This window comes from Carcharhinus amblyrhynchos, chromosome 11 (assembly GCF_965287045.1).
Source record: "Carcharhinus amblyrhynchos chromosome 11, sCarAmb.v2.hapA, whole genome shotgun sequence".
Taxonomy (NCBI): Eukaryota; Metazoa; Chordata; class Chondrichthyes; order Carcharhiniformes; family Carcharhinidae; genus Carcharhinus; species Carcharhinus amblyrhynchos.
In genome coordinates, this window is record NC_137334.1 from 57004351 (window position 1) to 57024814 (window position 20464).

General features: G+C 40.6%; 1 protein-coding gene across 1 annotated transcript in view; it reads right to left on the reverse strand.

The window, feature by feature from the left end:
- Positions 1 to 7206: 7206 nt before the first annotated feature.
- Positions 7207 to 20464, reverse strand: part of fap (fibroblast activation protein, alpha) — a 94296-nt gene continuing 81038 nt past the window's right edge. The window contains exons 25-28 of the mRNA XM_080199165.1: positions 17106 to 17170; positions 14579 to 14651; positions 14161 to 14234; positions 7207 to 8423 (exon numbers count right to left, since the gene is read on the reverse strand). Of these exons, the coding sequence (XP_080055291.1) occupies positions 8322 to 8423; positions 14161 to 14234; positions 14579 to 14651; positions 17106 to 17170 (314 nt within the window). The 3' untranslated portion in view covers positions 7207 to 8321. The remainder of the gene's footprint in view (positions 8424 to 14160; positions 14235 to 14578; positions 14652 to 17105; positions 17171 to 20464) is intronic.

A 20464-nucleotide genomic window follows, 5' to 3' on the forward strand; every position in this document is an offset into this window, starting at 1 on the left:
AGCTACATGATGGATGTGCTCTCCAAAATGGGCTTGGGGAGGGAATCCGCAATTGGATCCGACTGCTCAACACAGACATTAGTAGTGCAGTTTCAGTCAATGGAGGGGGGAATCAGATTGTTTTCAAATCAGGTCTGGAGTCAGGCAGGGTTGCCCTCTCTCCTCCGTCCTTTTTGTGTGTTGCATTGAACCCTTTGCTGGGGTCCTCAGAAGTGACTCAGGCATCAAAGGGGTGACAATCCCAGGCAGCGGAGGCATGCAGGTCAAAGCCTCCCTGTACATGGATGACGTGGCTGTCTTCTGCTCGGACCCCTCGTCTGTTCGCAGGCTCCTCCGGGTCTGTGAGCAGTTCAAGCTGGCCTCGGGAGCCAAAGTCAACCAGGACAAGAGTGAGGCCATGTTCTTTGGGAACTGGGCTGACAAATCCTTTGTCCCCTTCACCATCAGCGCAGACTGCCTGAAAGTGCTGGGGATATGGTTTGGAGCAGCAGGGGCATGCACCAAAAACTGGGACGAGCGCATTGCGAAAGCCAGGCAAAAACTGGGCTTGTGGGAGCAATGCTCCCTCTCCATCACAGGAAAAAACCTGGTGATCCGATGCGAGGTGCTGTCCGTGTTGTTGTACATGGCGCAGGTATGGCCTATCCCCAAATCCTGCGCTGGAGCAGTGACCCAGGCCATCTTCAAGTTTATCTGGAGATCAAAGATGGATCACATCCAGAGGGATGCAATGCACAAAACTCCAAAGAACAGAAGGAAAAACTTTCCCAATGTTGCCCTCATCCTGATGGCCACCTTTGTGTGCAGCTGCATCAAGCTGTGCGTAGATCCTCAGTACACTAACAGCAAGTGCCACTACTTTTTGAGGTTCTACCTGTCCCAGTGTTGTGGAGGATGGGTCTGGCCACACTGCCGCGGAACGCTCCAAGTAGTTGGACCGTACTGCAGCACCTGTCCTTCGTGGAGAAATTTTTCCACAAACACATCTTTGACCACATGGCGATTAAGCAGTGATCAGCGCGTAATATCCTGAATGCCCTGAGAGAAAAGGAGACGACGGATCCTGTCGGATGGTTCCCTGAGCAGACTGTCAGTTTCACCTGGCAGAATGCCTCATCACCAGAACTCACAAACAAGCACCAAGATCTGGTTTGGCTGCTGGTGAGAAGGGCACTCCCCGTCAGATCTTTCATGCACGCTCGAGGTCTCAACATCACTGCACGCTGCCCTTGAAACGGCTGTGGGGCTGATGAGACAGTCGCACACCTCCTTGTGGAATGTGCCTTTGCAAAGAAGGTCTGAAGTGAGATGCAGTGGTATTTGTCGAGGTTCGTCCCGAGCAGCTCGGTGACGCAGGACTCTGTGCCCTATGGGCTGTTTCCGGGGACGCACACCGAGACAAATATCAACTGCTGCTGGAGGGTCATCAACTCGGTGAAGGACGCACTTTGGTCCACCCGAAACTTGCTGATCTTCCAGCTGAAAGAACTGTCCTCGACCGAGTGTTGCAGACTGGCACATTCCAAGGTCCAGGACTATGTGCTCAGGGACGCACTGAAGCTTGGGGCAGCCGCCGCAAAGGCACAATGGGGAAAGGCCACACTATAAGGCCTTTTAACAGAGGCAGACCAAGGGCCTGGGAACTGTAGAATACCCTTGGCCTGCATAACTGTGTGCCAATCCGAGAAATAACGGCACACAATAAATTTTGAGGCATGTATATAGTTTTAAGTTTTGAAATGTAATGCCTATAATTTTGTATACGACTGTAGAAATGTTTTTTTTTCTGCGCTGTTTGCAATGTTTAGATATGTAGGTTTGCAATGGTTTAATTGAGATTTTTATGAATAAAGTATATTTTTGAAATAAAAAAAATTGCAGGATTGAGGCTTCAGTTGAAGCAATTTTTAAAAAAGCCATCTTGGTATTTTGGCTAAGATGAAGCTCAGATCAAGCCTGGGAGGGGGTGTAATGCCTCATCCTATCAGCTTGGAACTGGTTTGATCGAGCCCAAGGCAGGAGCATAGGCTGCCTTGTCAGCTTGGATCTGTAATGTCTCTCATTACAGAGACATTAATGTCTGTTTGCGCCAAATTGGATTTTTGACTGGAAATAAAGTATCAAAAGGTACAAAAACAATTTTGCAGGAGCATGCTAAAAAAGTCAAGGTATCAGAAAGTGTTATGTCCTTACCTTTCATATCTCCATGAAGACCTCAAACCTTTTAATGCACTGACTCAGGATTAAGGAATAACTCCCCTCCTTTTCACTTAGCCATTGTAGGGGTTAGTCTCTGCCTCCTGCACTTGGAACACACCATCTGATTTCAGTCTCTTAGTTCCCACAGCAGGACCTTCAGTAAGAATGAAGGATTTGGAGAATAGTCTCCCCAGGTCTTCTTGCCATTCTTGTGATTGTTGAAGCCTTAGGAATTAGTGCACAGTTCAGCTATTCAGTCCCTTACTGGGGTTCCTTCAATTACAAATTCCTTTTTGACAAAGGAGGCCCAACATCATCTCGCTTGCCCTCTGTGACTGTTCAGAAAATCTGGAGAAGGGTGCTAATGCCATGACTGCTTTAAAGAGCCATGGCAAAGTCAGCTTCAAAGACAAATAGGCTCCAAATTCTCTCTGACTGCATAAAGATCTATTATGTGAAGACTTGACCCATAATTGGACTTTAGGTTGGATTCTCCCAGATGTTGGTTATCTCGTTCAACAAGCCCCATAGAAGATAACAGCTAACAGTAGAGATATAATATGATTCCGTGTATTTGGAATCCTGACTGTTTAGATATTGCAACAACCAACATATTGAGGGAACAAGAGATTTCATGGCTGTTGTTTGCAATGTGTTCAAGAGTGGCTAAATATAGCACTTGAAGTGAACGGGATCAACAGTTATGGGAAGAAAGCTGGATTAGGCTACTGAGTTGGACGATCAGCCATTATCGTAATGAATAGTGGAGCAATCTCGAAGGGCCGAAGGGCCTGTTTCCCGTGCTGCGTTGGCCAAATGTCTCCTCCTTCTCTATTTTCTGATTATTGGTATCCATAACTTATGTCTCTCATATGACCACCTTCACAAATCTATTGCTGTCTCTGCTCTCAAGATGCACTGCAGCAAATCTCAAGGCTCTTTTAACACTGCCTTCCAAACTCATGATCACTACCACCTTGAAGGACAAGGGAAGCAGATGGAATGGGAACACCACCACATGCAATTTCCTCTCCAAGCCACACACCATCCTGACTTGGAACTATTTCAATGCTCATAGAATCATAAATCCCTACAGTGCAGAAAGAGGCCATTTGGCCCTTTGAGCCTGCACTGACAACAATCCCACCTAGACCCTATTGCCCTGAAGCTAAGGGCAATTTAACATGGCCAATCAACCTAACTTGCCCATCTTTGGACTTTGAGAGGAAACTGGAGCACCCGATGGAAACCACACAGACATGGGGAGAATGTGCAAACTCCACACAGACTGTAACTCAAGGTTGGAATTGAACCCAGGTCCCTGGAGCTGTGAGGCAGCAGTGCTAACTACTGTGCCACCACTGGGTCAAAATCCTGGGACTCCCTTTCTAATAGCACTGTGAGTGTATCTACATCACAAGGATTGCAACAGCTCAAGAAGTTGGCTCGCAACCACCTTCTTAAAGGTAATTAGGGATAGAAAGTAAATGCTGGCCTAACCTGTGAAAGATTTTTAAAAATCTTATGAATATGCATGAACAAGTTTTGAATAAGTTTGATTCTTGTACCGGAAAAGACCGAAATAACTAGAAAAATAATGACTGCTATCCCATTACAACTACAAGGAAGCAATTAGAAACATAGAAAAGAGAAACAGGAATAGACCACTCAGTCTCTTGAGACTTAATGTCCCAATATTCAATTAGATCATAGTAGATCTGATTCTAAATTCCATCTATACATTTGAGTTTGGTAATCTTTAATCACCTTGCCTAATAAATCTATGAACTTCAGCTTTGAAATTTTAAATTAGTTGTACTTGAATTGCTTTTTGGGCTAGGGAGGTCCAAATTTTCACAACTTTTTCTCACAGGAAGTGCTTCTTAAATGATATAACTCTAACTTTAAGGTAATATTTGCTAGTTTGCAAACCTGCCATCAGTGAAGATAGTTTTTTTTCATCCATACTATCAAATCTTGTAATCATCTTAAACAACTCAAGGCCATAACTCCTTAATGTTCCATACAAAAGGGAATACAAGTCTAGCTTATGTTGTACCAAATGTATGGAACATAGAGTCATCATGAGATTGAGTGCGGTACTGTCCACACAGTGATGTAAGTCAACACATAATCTGCACCTCAGGGTCAGTCTAGGGTTGGACAGAGCTGTGTGTACAAGCAAGCATGGAGACAGCTCCAGCTTAAACCCATTATAGCATCTATGTACATAGTTCTTATAGTTGATAAATACTTGCAGTTGACCTAATAAAGGCGCCAAAGACTTCATTAAGATCTACCAAATGGTGTTCAACACATTGCAGTACTAACATAGCCCCTTTAGCCTCATTAAAATCACTTATAGCATCTTTAAAATGGTTTTTCTGTATTGCAAGTATCTTGGGAAATATCTCAACTCAGCTCCTCTTTCATGATGAATGTTCAGTTCCACAGTGCCAGATAACTCCTGTACGCAAGATTAAAAGCTGCTAGCATGAATCACTTAGCGTAAAGAATAAAAGTTTATTTTTTATGTTTAATAGCAAGGAAGCAATTTACATTAAAATTTGAACATGTTCTCAGGTCAATAGTTTACATTCTTGAAATGATTTAAAATGGTGTAGAATCTGATAAAATGTTTACAAATTATTGTGAATGAAAACATGATTAAATGAAATTACAAATGAAACAAAATTAAAGAATGTGTACAAATTGATAAGCAATATTTTATATCTTCAGTTTCTAGATGGTAAATACAGTGGTAAATGGGTTGGTTATTTATACACAAGTAGGTTTTCATTTTAGTTACAAAGATCAGCACCGTCATTCTTTCACATGTTTATTGTAGAATATAACAAATCCGTTAATGATTCCTACTTAGGATAAGCATCATTTAACCTCAAATGAATGAAACAGTATTTATAAGGGAGGATTATATAACATCACATAACCATTTAGAAGTTTCTAATCATCAAACTGTCTCAAAGTGCCACTGCAATTATAAGCTCACTTAGCATTTGGTCAGTTCTCAGTTCTACAGGGATTAAAGAACCATAAAAAAACTTCTAAATGATATTGCTCTTTATTTTTAATGTGATGCAATGAGATTACTGGGGTTTAGGTTTTATGTTTTTACATTATGATAAACATTCTGAATAAAATTCACATTAAAATATTTCAACTATCTCCTTGATATTGCACTGATGACAATACATTTGCAAGGACATTTTGTTTAACAAATATTAAGTTCTGCAGAAGGGAGGGGTTCTTCGGTGTTCTTTTCATGAATGAAAGAACCTATCTAATGTCACAATAATGGTATAAATTTTAGTTACAACATGGTGCATCTTCAAATCTAACCAAAGTGAACTACCCAATAAGGTATCGTAAAAATAGCAAACAGCTGCAAAATACCATTGCACCAAACACAAAACTCTGAAATGTGAACATATCACTAATACATACATATATTAAAATCAATCAGTTTAATTCTCAGGAGTGGAGTTTGTTTTATGATTGGTTAACAATCTCTGGTAGAATACGTATTTTCAAACTTTGATTAAAAATTGATACCCCAGAGATTATAGTTGGAGATAAAGCATAACACATTGAGCATAGTAGATGGAGAAACTTTGTGTATAGAGACGTTAGCCGATTTATTTTAAATGAGTTAATGCAACTAATGAATACCAGATGCAAAAATTTGATAGGAATATCTCTACTAATGTTGCTAACAGTAAAACCTAGTCTACAGAGTGTTGGTGTGTATTTTGCACTTTAATAAACTGCCTCAATCTTAATCTAGGATTAAAAAGTTTCAAATCAATATCAGGTAATGATTATATTATGTAAACAGTCTATTTCTATGCTGAAACGGTGGCACTTCAAGTTTAATATGAACAATCACGCACTGTTTCATGCTTTAATAGCCTCTATTCCTTAATCCAGAATGAAAAACAGTATGGTCCCCGCATGGAGCACTAGTAAATAACACACCAAGGAAAAGCAAACAATAAAAACCATGGCTTTAAAACGACATCCACAGTAGAATAATCTCACATTATCTTTGGTTGGAGTTCACTGATAAAGACAGAAACAAGCCAGGACCTGACCATGTTTCCACTGTACATTTCCCAGAGTGGCCTACTGAATCCAAATATACCCCGTGCTGTAAAGGAATGACTATTTCTGTGTCTATAGCTTCCAGTGGTAAAGTGAGGTGCACAGGATTAGATCAGATGATGGGCATGAAAGTGGGATTCACCGGAGAGTTCAATTTGGGATTGGGATCTGAATCCCCAGAGTCAAAGTGTCAGAGTTAAAAGAAATGCTACCCTTCCTAAGAAGAGAGCTGCCGTAACGTTTTTCTGGGGAGGTGCATGCCAGACATTCCAATGTATTGTATGTTAAAGATACACATCTAATGGCTCAGGAACATGCTAATCAGGAAAATAACTCTAACCCTGCAGAGCTACACTGGTTTCCAGAGAGCACAAGTCCAACGCAAGGACTGAGACAATTTTTGGGGCAAGTATGTTTTGTGGATATTCCCTGCCTAAATGGCTATTAAAGGGCTTAACATTAATATCACCACATGACATCGAGGTGGCACATCAAGGCAGCACAGTGGCATAGTGGTTAGCTCTGCTGCATCACAGCACCAGGGACCCAGGTTCAATTCCGGCCTTGGGTGACTGTCGTGTGGAGTTTCCACACACTTTCCGCATCTGCATGGGTTTTCCTCCGGTTGCTCCGGTTTTCTCCCACACTCCAAAAATGTGCAGGTTAGGTGGATTGACCGTGCTAAATTGCCCCTTAGTGTCCCAAAATGGGTAGATTAGGGGGATTAGCAAGATAAATATGTGGGGTTATGGAGATAGGGCCTGAGTAAGATAGATAGGCGGATTGGTGCAATTGCAATGGGCCACATAGCTTCCTTCTGCACTGCAGCGATTCTGTGACGTAAATGATATGAAGTTTCACTAAAATTTAAAGGTGAACTGAGAGTTGAAACTGAAAGTATGATGAAATGAAAATCCACAGTAGCTTTCAAAAGGCAATTTGACATATTCTCGAAAAGGAATGATTTGCATGGCTGCAGAGAAAAGAACTGGAGAGTGTTTAGCTTTCTTTAAGAACCAGCATAGTCATGATGTAGTGAAGAGTCTCCTTCTGTACTATGCAACTCAATCAGTCTGGCACTGATAACAAGTGATGCCATGTGGAATTGGATACAAATGGCCCTTTTTTTCCAATTCTATAACTGAATTACAACAAACGTGAGTGTAGCAATTATTACGACAATAGACAATTTTTTCTATTGCCTTCCAATAATTCTCCGTGCCTTCTAAAGGCAAATTAATCAATCTGACACATCTGAAAGTGGTCAACTTTACAACAGAACATGGATCAGAGAGAAGTACACCAGTGAGAATTGATTCACTGAGCCACACATTCATTGAGCACAGCTCCCAGATGGGGAAGAGGAATCAATGAATTTATGCTCTAATGAAACTTTGAAATATCAGTTGCAAGAAAATTCCTGTTCAGAAATATAAGCTGCGACTGATTTACAAGGGAACAAATCTTGTACAAAGCAAAAATAGTCATTATTTATTGGTATGACACATTACACAATCGCAGAAGTGTTACAGAGCAGAAAGAGGCTATTTAACCCATGGCGGGGAGTTTTCCCGTCCACTCTGCCACAGGAATTGTAGCAGGTAGGGGCAGACCATGCAAAGGTCCGTCAACTCCGGGCAGGATTTTCCGGTTTTGAGGCAAGTGTGACCGGAAAATCCTGCCCATATGTCCACACTGGCTATTAGGTTGTTCAATTTTATTTTATGCTTAATGAGGCCTGCAATTTTCTCAGCATTTTTACAATGATCTAAAGTGCAGTGTTTCCTTGAAATAATTAATATAGCCAATTGGAATGTGTACAAAAACTGTAAATAATATTCTCTTCAACTCAGATAGAGGTTTATTCATTGTCTTGGAAAGAACAAAATAAAACACGCTATAAATACTGCATTGTTATAGTTTACCAACACAAATGCTTGAAATAGTTGCTTGATGAGAACATAATGCTTTGTCTTGTTCAATTTAAAATATTTTCTGCATTAGTCTTTGAGATTAAAACATTGTTTTAGAAAATGTGACATATGGATGAACACATGACTGTAGGCAAGGCCGGTTAGACCATGGTCCTTATCTGTATACCACTGAAATAGGAAAGAAAAAGAAAATAAGCATTTATATTGATTTGAGATTATAATTCATATTTTAATCCTCCCATCAATCTGCATACAGGTTTAACTTTCTGAAAATATAGTTGCTCATGTCCATATATGCTGTTGGCTAAAATATTTCCTTTGTAATCTCTTTCTTAATGCTTGGTTTGAAATCTGAAACATTTTAATACTCAATGCTTATCTTTGATATTTGGGGGCAGGGAATGGCTCATTTCAATACCCTTGTTTGAGAATTGCAAACCGCAGAATAAATTTATTCCCTCAGTGCCCTACTCTTATTTCCAATCTGCTCTCTCTTCAAGTTTGGCTTGTGACTTGATGAATGGGATTGAAAGAGTCAACTCACTTATACTTAGATTTATTACCATTCCCTCCATCCATTCCATTATTATATCCTTGTGACTGAATTATTTACTGTCCCCACAGTCACTCAATAATAAATGGGAGGATGTGGAGTTGTGTGAAGGAACAGAGACACCTAGATAGACATCCGTGTGTCCTTAAGGGTGGTTGGATAGATCAATGAGACGATTAAAAAAGCATATGGCATGCTTTCCTTCCTTAGCCAAAGCAGGAAGCAAAAAGTAGGGATAAGCATGCCATTTTCAAGTTGGCAGATTGCGTCTAGCAGATTGCCACAAGGATCGGTGCTAGCTCCTGAGATTTTTGCAACCTATATTAATGATATAAGCAAAGAAATCAGGGGTCTGTTTCTCCAACCTCTTCAGATAACCTACGGAGATCCCGATATCCCGATGAATGGGGCGTCAACCAAAAATCGGAGGTCCCAATAGGCTTGAGGACTCTTGAGATTTACCCGATCAGCACCGCTGATGGTAAATGAAAAAATGAAATCAAGGTCAATGATCAGATTTTTCAATGCTGGAGCAAGCTCGAAGGGCTACATAGTCTATGCTAGTTGCTATTTCTTATGCTTTTATGGAGTGTATGTGAGAAGGCAGCTTACCCTGAAACAGTAAAGAAATTAGTTCGACCACAGCTTGAGAATTACAGACAGAAAATGTGTAATTGCACATGTGAATGTGCACAAGAGATTTACAAAGCTGTTGCCAGGGTTGGAAAATTTTAATGATGAGGAAAGGTTGGATGGGCTGGGGTTATTTTCCTTGGAGCAGAGGAGGTTGAGAGTGACTTAACTGAGTGTATAGAATTATGAGGAGCCTTGATAGAGCAAACAGGGATGGCCAAATACTAACATCATGGTGGGGCAAGCAAAAAACAAAGTAATAACCGATGCATGTGAAAATGATATGGCATTATCATGGGGGATTTTAATCTACATGTCGCATGGTCAAAGCACATCGGTCAAGGCAGCCTTGAGGAGGAGTTCATAGAATGTATCTGCAATAGTTTCCTTGAATACTATGTAATGAAACCTATGAGGGAGCAAGCTATCCAAGATCTGGTTCTGTGTAATGAGACAGGAATAATTAATGATCTCTGAGGTAGGGATCCTCTTGGAAGAAGCCATCACAGTATGGTTGAATTTAAAATACAGATGGAGGATGAGAAGGTAAAATCTAATACCAGTGTCTTGTGCTTAAACAAAGGAGTCTACAAAGGGATGAGGAAGGTGTTGGCTAAGGTAGACAGGGAGCAAAGACTTTGTGGTGGGACAATTGACGAACAGTGGAGGACTTTCAAAGTGATCTTTCACAGTGCTCAGCAAAAGTGTTTACAAGTAAAAAGGAAGGACTGTAGGAAAGGGGATAATCAGCCATGAATATCCAAGGAAATAAAGGAAGGTGTCAAATTGAAAGAAAATACATACAAAGTGGCAAAGATTAGTGGGAAACAAGAGAATTGGGAAATCTTTAAAAGATCAACAGAAAGCCATGAAAAAAAAATCAAAAGTAAGGTATATAATGAGAATAAACTAGCTCAGAATATAAAACAGATAACAAAAGTTTCTACAAATATATAAAATAAAAAAGAGTGCCTAAGGTAAACATTGGTCCTTTAGAGGGTGAAAATGGGTACTTAATAATAGGAAATGAGGAAATGGCTGAGGCATTGGCAAGTGAGGACCTAGAAATGATTATTACCACCAAAGAGATAGTATTGGTGAAGCTAAAGGTAGACAAGTCTCCTGGCCCTGATGGGATGCATCCCAGGATATTAAAAGAGCTGCTGGGGGAAAAAGCAAATGCACTCATGATAATTTCCAAAAATTCGCTGGACTCTGGAGTGGTTCCAGCAGATTGGGAAACAACAAAAGTGACACCAGTGTTTGGAAAAGGTGGTAGACGAAAGGCAGGTAACTTAGACTGGCTAGCTTAACTTCTGTAGTAGGGAAAATGATTGAATCTATCATCAAAGAAAAAGTAGCAAGACATTTGGATAGAAAGTGTCCCATATTTATTTTCCAAACGTCGCTGGATTCCGGGGAAGTGCTGGAAGATTGGAAAACGGCTAATGTTACGCCGTTGTTTAAGAAGGGTGGCAGGCAAAAGGCAGGGAATTATAGGCCGGTTAGTTTAACGTCTGTTGTAGGTAAAATGTTAGAATCCGTCATCAAGGAGGAAATAGCGAGGCATCTTGAGGGGAATTGCTTGATAGAGCAGACGCAGCACAGTTTCGTTAAGGGGAAGTCGTGTCTGACAAATTTATTGGAGTTCTATGACGATGTGTCTAGGGCGGTGGATAGAGGAGAGCCGGTGGATGTGGTCTTTCTTGATTTTCAGAAGGCGTTTGACAAGGTACCTCACAAGAGGTTATTGCAGAAGGTAAGGGGACATGGAGTTGGGGGTAGGGTGTTAGCGTGGATAGAGGATTGGTTGTCAAATAGGAGGCAGAGAGTGGGGGTTAATGGGTGCTATCTGGATTGGCAGTTGGTGACTAGCGGAGTGCCCCAGGGGTCGGTGCTGGGGCCTCAGCTATTTACCATTTATGTAGATGATCTGGAGGAGGGAACCGAGTGTATGGTGTCGAAATTTGCTGATGACACCAAGATTGGTGGAACGGCAAATTGCGCGGAGGGTGTGGAGAGTCTGCAGAAGGATCTAGATAGGCTGGGCGAATGGGCCAGGAACTGGCAAATGGAATTTAATGTTGGCAAGTGCGAGGTGGTCCACTTTGGTAGGAATAATGGTAGGAAGGACTATTACTTACATGGTGAAAAACTGCTGCAGGCGACGGTGCAGAGGGACCTCAGGGTCCTTGTGCATGAGTCGCAAAAACCCAGCTTGCAGGTGCAGCAGGTGGTCAGGAAGGCGAATGGGATGCTGGCCTTCATAGCGAGTGGGATTGAATATAAAAGTAGGGAGGTCTTGCTGCAGCTGTATAGGGCATTGGTGAGGCCGCAGCTGGAGTACTGTGTGCAGTTTTGGGCGCCGCACTTACGCAAGGATATTTTGGCCTTGGAGGGGGTGCAGAGGAGGTTTACTAGGCTGATACCGGAGTTGAGGGGGTTGAGCTATGAGGAGAGGCTGAATAAACTAGGCTTGTACTTGTTAGAGTTTAGAAGAATGAGGGGAGATCTCATTGAGACATATAAGATGATGAATGGGATGGATAGGATAGAGGTGGAAAGACTCTTCCTGCTCAGAAAGGACAGTAGGACTAGGGGGCACAGCCTCAAGATAAAGGGGGGTGTGGTTTAGAACGGAGTTGAGGAGGAACTTCTTCACTCAAAGGGTGGTGAATCTCTGGAATTCTCTGCCCGTTGAGGTGGTGGAGGCTGCCTCGCTAAATATTTTTAAGACGCGGGTTGATGGGTTTTTGATAAGAGAGGGGATTAAGGGTTATGGGGAGAGGGCGGGAATGTGGAACTGAGCCACGACAGATCAGCCATGATCTTATTGAATGGCGGGGCAGGCTCGAAGGGCTGTATGGCCTACTCCTGCTCCTATTTCTTATGTTCTTATTAAGCAGACACAGCATGGGTTCATGACAGGCAGGTCATGTTTGACTAAGTTACGGGAATTCTTTGGGGACATTGAGTGTGGTGGACAACAGGGAACCGGTGGATGTGGTTTATCTGGATTTCCAGAAGGCATTTGGTAAGTGCTGCACAAAAAGCTGCGGCATAAGATAAAGTTGCATGTATTATAGGTAATGTATCAGCATGGATAGAGGATTGGTTAACCAACAGGAAGCAAAAAGTGGGGATAAAAGGGTGTTTTTCTGGTTGATGATCAGTGACTAGTGGTGTGCCACAGGGATCAGAGTTGGGGCCACAATTGTTTACAATTTACAAAAATGATTTGGAGTTGGCAACCAAGTGTAGTGTGTCAAAGTTTGCAGATGACACTAAAGATGAGCGGGAGAGCAAAGTGTGCAGAGAAAAAATTCTGCAAAGGGATATGGATAGTTTAAGTGAATGGGCAAGAGTCTGGCAGATGGAGTACAGTGTTGGTAAATGTGTGGTCATCCATTTTGGTAGGAATAACAGCAAAATAGACTATTGCTTAAATGGTAAGATATTGCAGCATGCTGCTATGCAGAGGGACCTCGGCATCCTTGTGCATGAATTGCAAAAAATTGGTTTGTAGGTGCAGCAGGCAATTAAGAAGGCAAATGGAATTTTGTCCTTCATTACTAGAGAGATGGAGTTTAATAACAGCAAGGTTATGTTGCAGCTGTATACAGTGCTGGTGAGGCTGCACCTGGAGTACTGTGCACAATTTTGGTCTGCTTACTTGAGAAAGGATGTACTGGCACTGGAGGGGTGCAGTGGAGATCCACTAGGTTGATTCTGGAGTTGAGAGGGTTGGTTTATGAAGAGAGACTGAGTAGACTGGGGCTATACTCATTGGAATTTAGAAGAATAAGTGGGGGGGATCTTATAAAAACATGAAAAGTTATAAAGGAAATAGATAAGACAGAAACAGGGAGGTTGTTTCCACTGACGGGTGAAACTACAACTAGGGAGCATAGCCTCAAATTAAGGGGAAACAGATTTAGGACTGAGTTGAGGAGGAACTTCTTCATCTAAAGGGTTCTGAATCTGTGGAATTCCCAGCCCAGTGAAGCAATTCAGATTTCTTTGTTGAATGTTTTCAAGGCAAAGATAGATAGGTTTTTGAACAGTAAAGGAATTAAGGGTTATGATGAGTGGGTGGGTAGGTGGAGCTGAGTCCACAAAAAAATCATGATCTTATTGAACGGTGGAGCAGACTCTAGGGTACAGATGGCCTACTCCTGCTCCTAGTTCTTATGTTCTTATGACCTATTTATCTGAGCAGAAGATTCAAATAGAATTAAAGCAATTGGTAGAATGATTAGAGGGGGTGACAAGGAAACAGTTTTTCACCCAGGGAATGGAGGGACTTGGAAATCATGACCTGAAAGGATGATAGAGGTAGAAACTCTCACTACATTTAAAAAGTATTTGAGGTCTAATTGAAAAGCTGCGATCTGCAGTGCCATGGACCATGTACATGACGGTTGGATTAGGCTGGGCAGCTCTTTGACAGTTGATACAGACACGATGGGCTGAATGACCTCTTTATATGTTGCAAATTTTCCATGATTTATATGAAGTTCTGTAAATTCACAACTCACAGCATATCTCTTGATGCCCTGAAACTGTTGGACAATTTGTCCATTAAAAAGGTGGGCGGCATCACCTTCCCAACAAGAACCAGCTCATTATATTCTACCAGTTACATTTTAGAGTTTAACACAAATAATTTGTACAAAAAGGAGCCACACAACACATAAAGTGACATAAACTGCTACGTACCATTGTTTGGAAATCTACTTGTTTATCCACAAGAGCCTTTGAAATCTGTGCTCCTTGCTGGAAATGGACATTATCTGAAAAAGAGTGTATTAGTGAAATTATATTCCAGTCTGATTGATATGTTAAAGCCAAGGCAAACAAGTTGCATTAGCTGTAAGTGATACTTCCAAATGACACATTCAAAAAATCTGGCATTGAAATCTTTTGGTAAGCATTATAATGCATTAAATTGTACAAATATGCATTCTGTCAATATATGCAGACAATTACTCAGATGTTAAATAGGATGTCTAATGTTTCATAATGAAGTATTATTGCTTGCTCAGTATTTGCTCTGCAGATTGGTTTCCAATCTGCAGTTTAAATATAACTATGATTTACTTAAGCTATTGGATGATCCAGAATCTATCAAGCTCACCATCTGCTGTTCCGTGGATGAGGAGGTAATCAACAAGTCTGAAGTTTTCAGCTCTTTCCATCACAGTAGAATTCTGAAAAGCAATTAAAGAATTACAGGAAAACTCCCCAGAGTGAAACTGATGACTTAAGTACAGAATATTAAAGGATTATAAAAGGCACAATTTAAAACAACTGAAATAAAATATACTTCTTTGGTTTTAAAGTTTAAAACAACTCTTTTTCTTTAAGTGGGAGTTCAGGAAGTGCTGAATAAAAAGATCTGGGTTTGTTTCAGAATCAACATGTAAAAGGGAGCCAAATGAGTTATGGTTGTGGCTAAGAAAAGTAAAGTTTATTTATTAATTACAAGTAGGCTTACATTCACACTGCAATGAAGTTACTATGATAATCTCCTAGTCACCACACTTTGGCATCTGTTCGCATACACTAAGGAAAAATTTAGCATGGCCAATGCACCTAACCAGCATGTTTTTCAGACTGTGGGAGGAAACCGGAGCACCCCGAGGAAATCCATGAGAATATGTAAATTTCACACAGACAGTGACCCAAGCCGGGAATCGAACCTGGGTCCTTGGCGCTGTGAGGCAGCATTCGTAACCTCTGTGCAACCGTGCCACATGCAATATACAAAAAATGGATGGGATAATCGGGCGATGTGACTTCTTATCACTGCAGACTTCTGGAATTTATTTTAATCAACTTCAAGATTTGACATGGGATCTCTAATGTTTTTCCCCTGAATTAGACAAGGATAATAAGCTGATCTTTCTCTTCACCCTAGCTGTAATTACAACACTATTCTGCACCCTATTCTTTCCTTCTCCCCTATGTACTCAATGAATGGCATGTTTTGTCTGTGAAACATGCAAGAAACAATACTTTTCACTGTATTCCAATACATGTGACGATTTTTCTTGAGTTCTGCCTCCTTAGGGTTGCCTTGGATCAGACTTCTGTGGAGTTAAAAACACTTCGCAGCATCTTAAACATGTCGGGTGGGATCAGGATGTGGAAGACCTGCCCCAATTTCTGACACATTCAATTTTGCCAGCAGGGGTAAGGGGGTTTGCCACACAGGAGGGAAATTCATCTTAGCAGGACTATCTGACCTTCAAGCCGAGTTCAAACAAACACATTTGGCTCTCACAAAGGCCTTAACCCACAGTGTGGGAATCATAAAATGATTGTGGAGACAAATGCTCTTTAAGGGTGAATATAGTCTGCTTAATTGTCATAACCTGAAGTATTTTTGAAACCCATTGCTCTTTAAATATGATAAAAACTGTCTGAAACCACCGATGAGAATTTAACAAAACCCTCTGCTGGATTTCTTTGATTAACAGGGCATCTAGTGTCAGTTATAAAAACAATTACCAGTTGCTTATGCAATTTCAATAGGAGGTCTTTGCTGGCATTTCCTCAAGCATTATTAATAACATGAAAACATGGCTGCATTGCAACAGCTACAATTATCTCAGTAAAACGTTCTGAGTTCATAATTTGATTGACAATTTAAAGTGGCTATTAATAGATTAGTTGTCTTTGACACGGGGTCTGAATAGAAGATTGTTTTTATAAGTGATTAATCATTTGAGGAGATTTAAAAGTTTTAAATGGATTTCTTGAATGGGAATTTTTTCCACTATCAAGTCTGAATGAGTGACAGCTATATTAGATTGTTAGAAGCTTATTTTTTTCCCATCTCCACATGGCTCCTTGGGTCTGCCCATGGGAAGTAGATGAAATGAAGTTCCAGGGAACTGAGGCAGGCCTTCTAACCACCCCGCCTTGGCACATGCCTGCCCTATAACCACCTAGGATCTTCTTCTGGGCCCCAAGCTCCTTGGAGTGAAAATTGGGTCTAATAGGGCACCTTAAACTGATTTGAGCCTCGTCAGGAAATTTCCCAACTTCAGGTACCAGCCTCAGTAGCAAATTTCCTTGACAGCGTAGGATGGACTGAATGGACTGAATGGATCTTGTGGTCTGCTGTTGTTCATAATTTTAGAAATACAGAGTGAAGTTTAGAAACTATTTCAACTTAAACAATGCAAAATCTGTTGATGAAGATGACATTTTTAATTGGATTGCATTAGTACTCCAAAGTGCAGCAGCGGTAACTTGCAGTTAGTTATTCTGGAAAGTAGATAAACAAATAGAAAACATGACCTTGGGTCACATGGATTCACTATCAGATCCTATATATTTCCTGACATGAACAAAGATTATTTTCAATATTGAACCAGATTAACATACTGAAACAAAATTGCTGGTTTGGTGGAAAAACGGATCTGAAAAAAATAGTTCAGCCAATAATGTCAGGAAGAACGTAATCAATGTTTGTTTTGGGCTGATGCGTTGCTTTTCCATTATATCCTTAGTTACAATTTAATTCTTAAATGTGAGAGGCAAGTTTGGGACAATTTTAACCAAACCCACCAGTTGGGAAATTAATTAAAGCCGGTACAAAATTAGGCTAAAAATTGCCACCAATGTGTTTGAAACTTAAATTCAGTGTGGCTTACCTTGTAGAACTGAAGATTGTCTTTCTCAGTTGGGTAGCCCATGTAACGTTCTGTGTACATACTATCTGTAATGTTCAAAATGGAGCAAATGTTATTGCAATAATCCATAAGAAATAGAATATATTCAAACAAATTTATGAAAACAATTATTCTACTTTATATGTGATCTAAACAAGCTATTTCAGTTTCTATGCTGAGTACTTGTATGTTTAATGTTGTGCACCTTCTACACCTTATTTATTACAATAGCTTTTCATTACTTTTCTGATATCAGCTGATCATTTCGGGTACAACTCATTATTTAATGGATCTCTCCCTACTTGAAAAAAATCAGGTATAAAAATTCAGTAAACAACATGTTGAAACAAAATGTTTGCTTTGTAATTATTATTGAACAATATCGTCTGAATTCTTGCTCCCGACGGGTACATTTCCCAACTTTGTGAAACCGGCCTGGGAGAAAGTAGCCTGAAAGTTGGAATTTTCAGTGGGGGAGTTGGGGTGGGAAGGGGTTGATAGCTGCTTGCCTGGATGCACTGGTACTTTGTTGAAATTTTCAAAAATGTAAAGTCAAAACTAATCCCTCATCCCAGCCTCACATGCCTCATCCATTTCCTATCCATGCCTACCCATGCCATTTCATGTGCCCGACCTATTCCCCATGACTCCTCATACCCAACATGCCAATCCATGCCACTTCCCGCTAACAGGGAGCTGTTGTAAACCACATTTGAGTGAAACACTCCTAGCTGGGAAGGATGGGTGGGGGAGGGGAGAGCCTGTCGACGCCAGAAATCCAGCAGCCAGAGATGCACGGAAGCCATAGCCCTGAGCAAGAAACCCGGTATACGGCCTCTGCTTGAGTCTCCTGACCCGAGCAGCACAGTGGGCTGGGGAATTGCCCGCTAAATTAAGCCCACTTGAAACTGTACCTTATTTCTAATATTTGCCAATGCAAATATAAATCCCTTAAACATACCTTTGTTTTCCTAACACTTCTGATGTTCTTTTCACAAAATTATTTCCTAAGTAAGGAGAAAATTTTGGAAAATCTCAGCAGGTCTGGCAGCAAGGAAAGAAAAGAGTTGATGTTTCAAGTCCAACGCTTTGATAAAGGGTTATCTGGACTCAAAATGCCAGCTTTTTTCTCTCCTTACAGATGCTGCCAGATCTGCTGAGATTTTCCAGCATTTTCTCTTTTGGTTTCAGATTCCAGCATCTGCAATAATTTGCTTTCATAATTTCCTACTTAATTTTGTGTCATCTGCAAATTTAGCTACCATACCTTCACTGCCCAGATCTCAGTCATTGATATAAATTGTAAACGTTGAGGCCCCTGCACAGACCCCTGAGGGACTGTACTTATCCCTTGTTGCCAATCAGCCAAAGATACTATTATGATCCCAGCTGATGTTATAACTCGATGGGAAGACCCTAGAATGGAACTCTGGCTCAGAAGACTGTAACTTTTGTTTCAGTAAACATGGAGGAACAGAGTCATAGAACCATTAATTATTTCAACAAGAAAGAAATAATTGTATTGCTGGATTATGTGATAATACTCCTTTACTACCCCCTTAGCTTCACAAATATGCATATATCTTAAGGTTAACATGGATTACAAAGTAAATGTTAAACTACAATGATCTCAGTAACACAAACTCCCTTTGAATAACCAAATTGGCTCTGGCTAAATACACTCTCCACTCTGAGCCCCAGTGAATGTTGTGGATTACTCCTTAAAATCCCTCTCCAGATGATTGTCACATGAGAGTTTCTAAACAGCACTTCCAAAAAACACACTTTAAAGTCTTTCAGTTTATTCATTAGTGCCACAAGTAGGCTTACATTAACACTGCAATGAAGTTACTGTGAAAATCCCCTAGTCATCATACTCCAGCAACTGTTCAGGTACACTGAGGGAGAATTTAGCACGACCAATGCACCTAACCAGCAAACCCTTCAGACTTTGCAAGGAAACCAGAACACCTGAAGGAAACCCATGTAGGCACAAGTAGAATGTGCAGATTCTACACAGGCAGTGACCTAAGCTAGGAATCGAACCCAGGCCCCTAATGCTATGAGGTAGCAGTGCTAATCACTGTGCATTGTGTCATCCATTTCATAACAATGCTTTCCATCAGCAATTTGCATTCAGAAATCCAGGTTTTCTAAATTACTCTTTGGAGTTGGGGTTCTTTCCACTTTTAACAATGAATCCAGCATCCAGGCTTTTCAATTCACCCTTCGGGATGTTTTTGTCTTGACTGTTGCACAAACTGTTTACGGCTGCTTTAACAATTGATTCCCTGACTGCTAAAAATGGCATCCAACTTTTGATTTGCCTCTGAAGTCTGTTTTCCTATTTTAACTCTGGTTATTGCAGCTGGCTCTTTCTCTCACATTTTTTCTGCTTTTCCTTAGAATTCTCCTAAACAACATCTTGGTCTCTGTTCTCTTAATTTCTTCAGATATGATTTCTGTCCCAATTCTCTGGTTAGCTGGGCTGTATCTGGTTCTTAGAAAAGTCTGCCTCTTTGAAGCTCCCTTGTTCTGTCGAGCTTGTCTTTTCCTGGCAGAGCTGGGAGATGTTCACTCTTCAGCATCCTGTTTTCAACTGAAAATGAATTCAGCTGAAACTAAATCCAAATTCTAAAAGAAGTTCCCATTGCTAAGCAATACCCATGCACTTCTGCTTGCTTATTTGCTTTTCATACCATAATCCTCTCTAAGCACGATAGAAGTTGGAACTAAACTAACCCCACACTTGCAAACACATTTGTCCAACATGAATCTAACTATAGGTTTTACTCTTTCTTACGTAGAAACATTAAATTAAACCCATTTAAAACTATATCTTACTTCTAATGTTTACTAATACAATATAGATCCCTTAAAACTACATTTATTCATACTGTAGTTACTGCCAACACGCAATATGCTATCACCACTGATGTGCTACCACCCAAAGCATGAGCTTTTACTTTCTGCAATAACCTTTGACATGGTACCTTATTAAATTCCTTCTATAAACTCAAGCACATTACCTCTATAGGGCTTCCCTTTTTCCACAGTGCATGTTAGTCCTTCAAATAAATCCAATAAATTAGATATATGTAGGTTAGGTAAGTAGACAAAAAATGTGAAAGATGGAGATTAATGTAGGAAATGTGAATTTATCCACTTTGACAGGAAGAACAGAAAAGCAGTCTACTATTTAAATGGAGAGAGACTGCAGAATTTGCTGGTTTAGAGAGGTCTGGGTCTCTTGGAACAGGAATCACAAAAGGTTAGTATGCAGGTATAGCAAGTAATGAGAAACATAAAAGTCGAGGAGCTTTACTGTAACAGTACAAGGC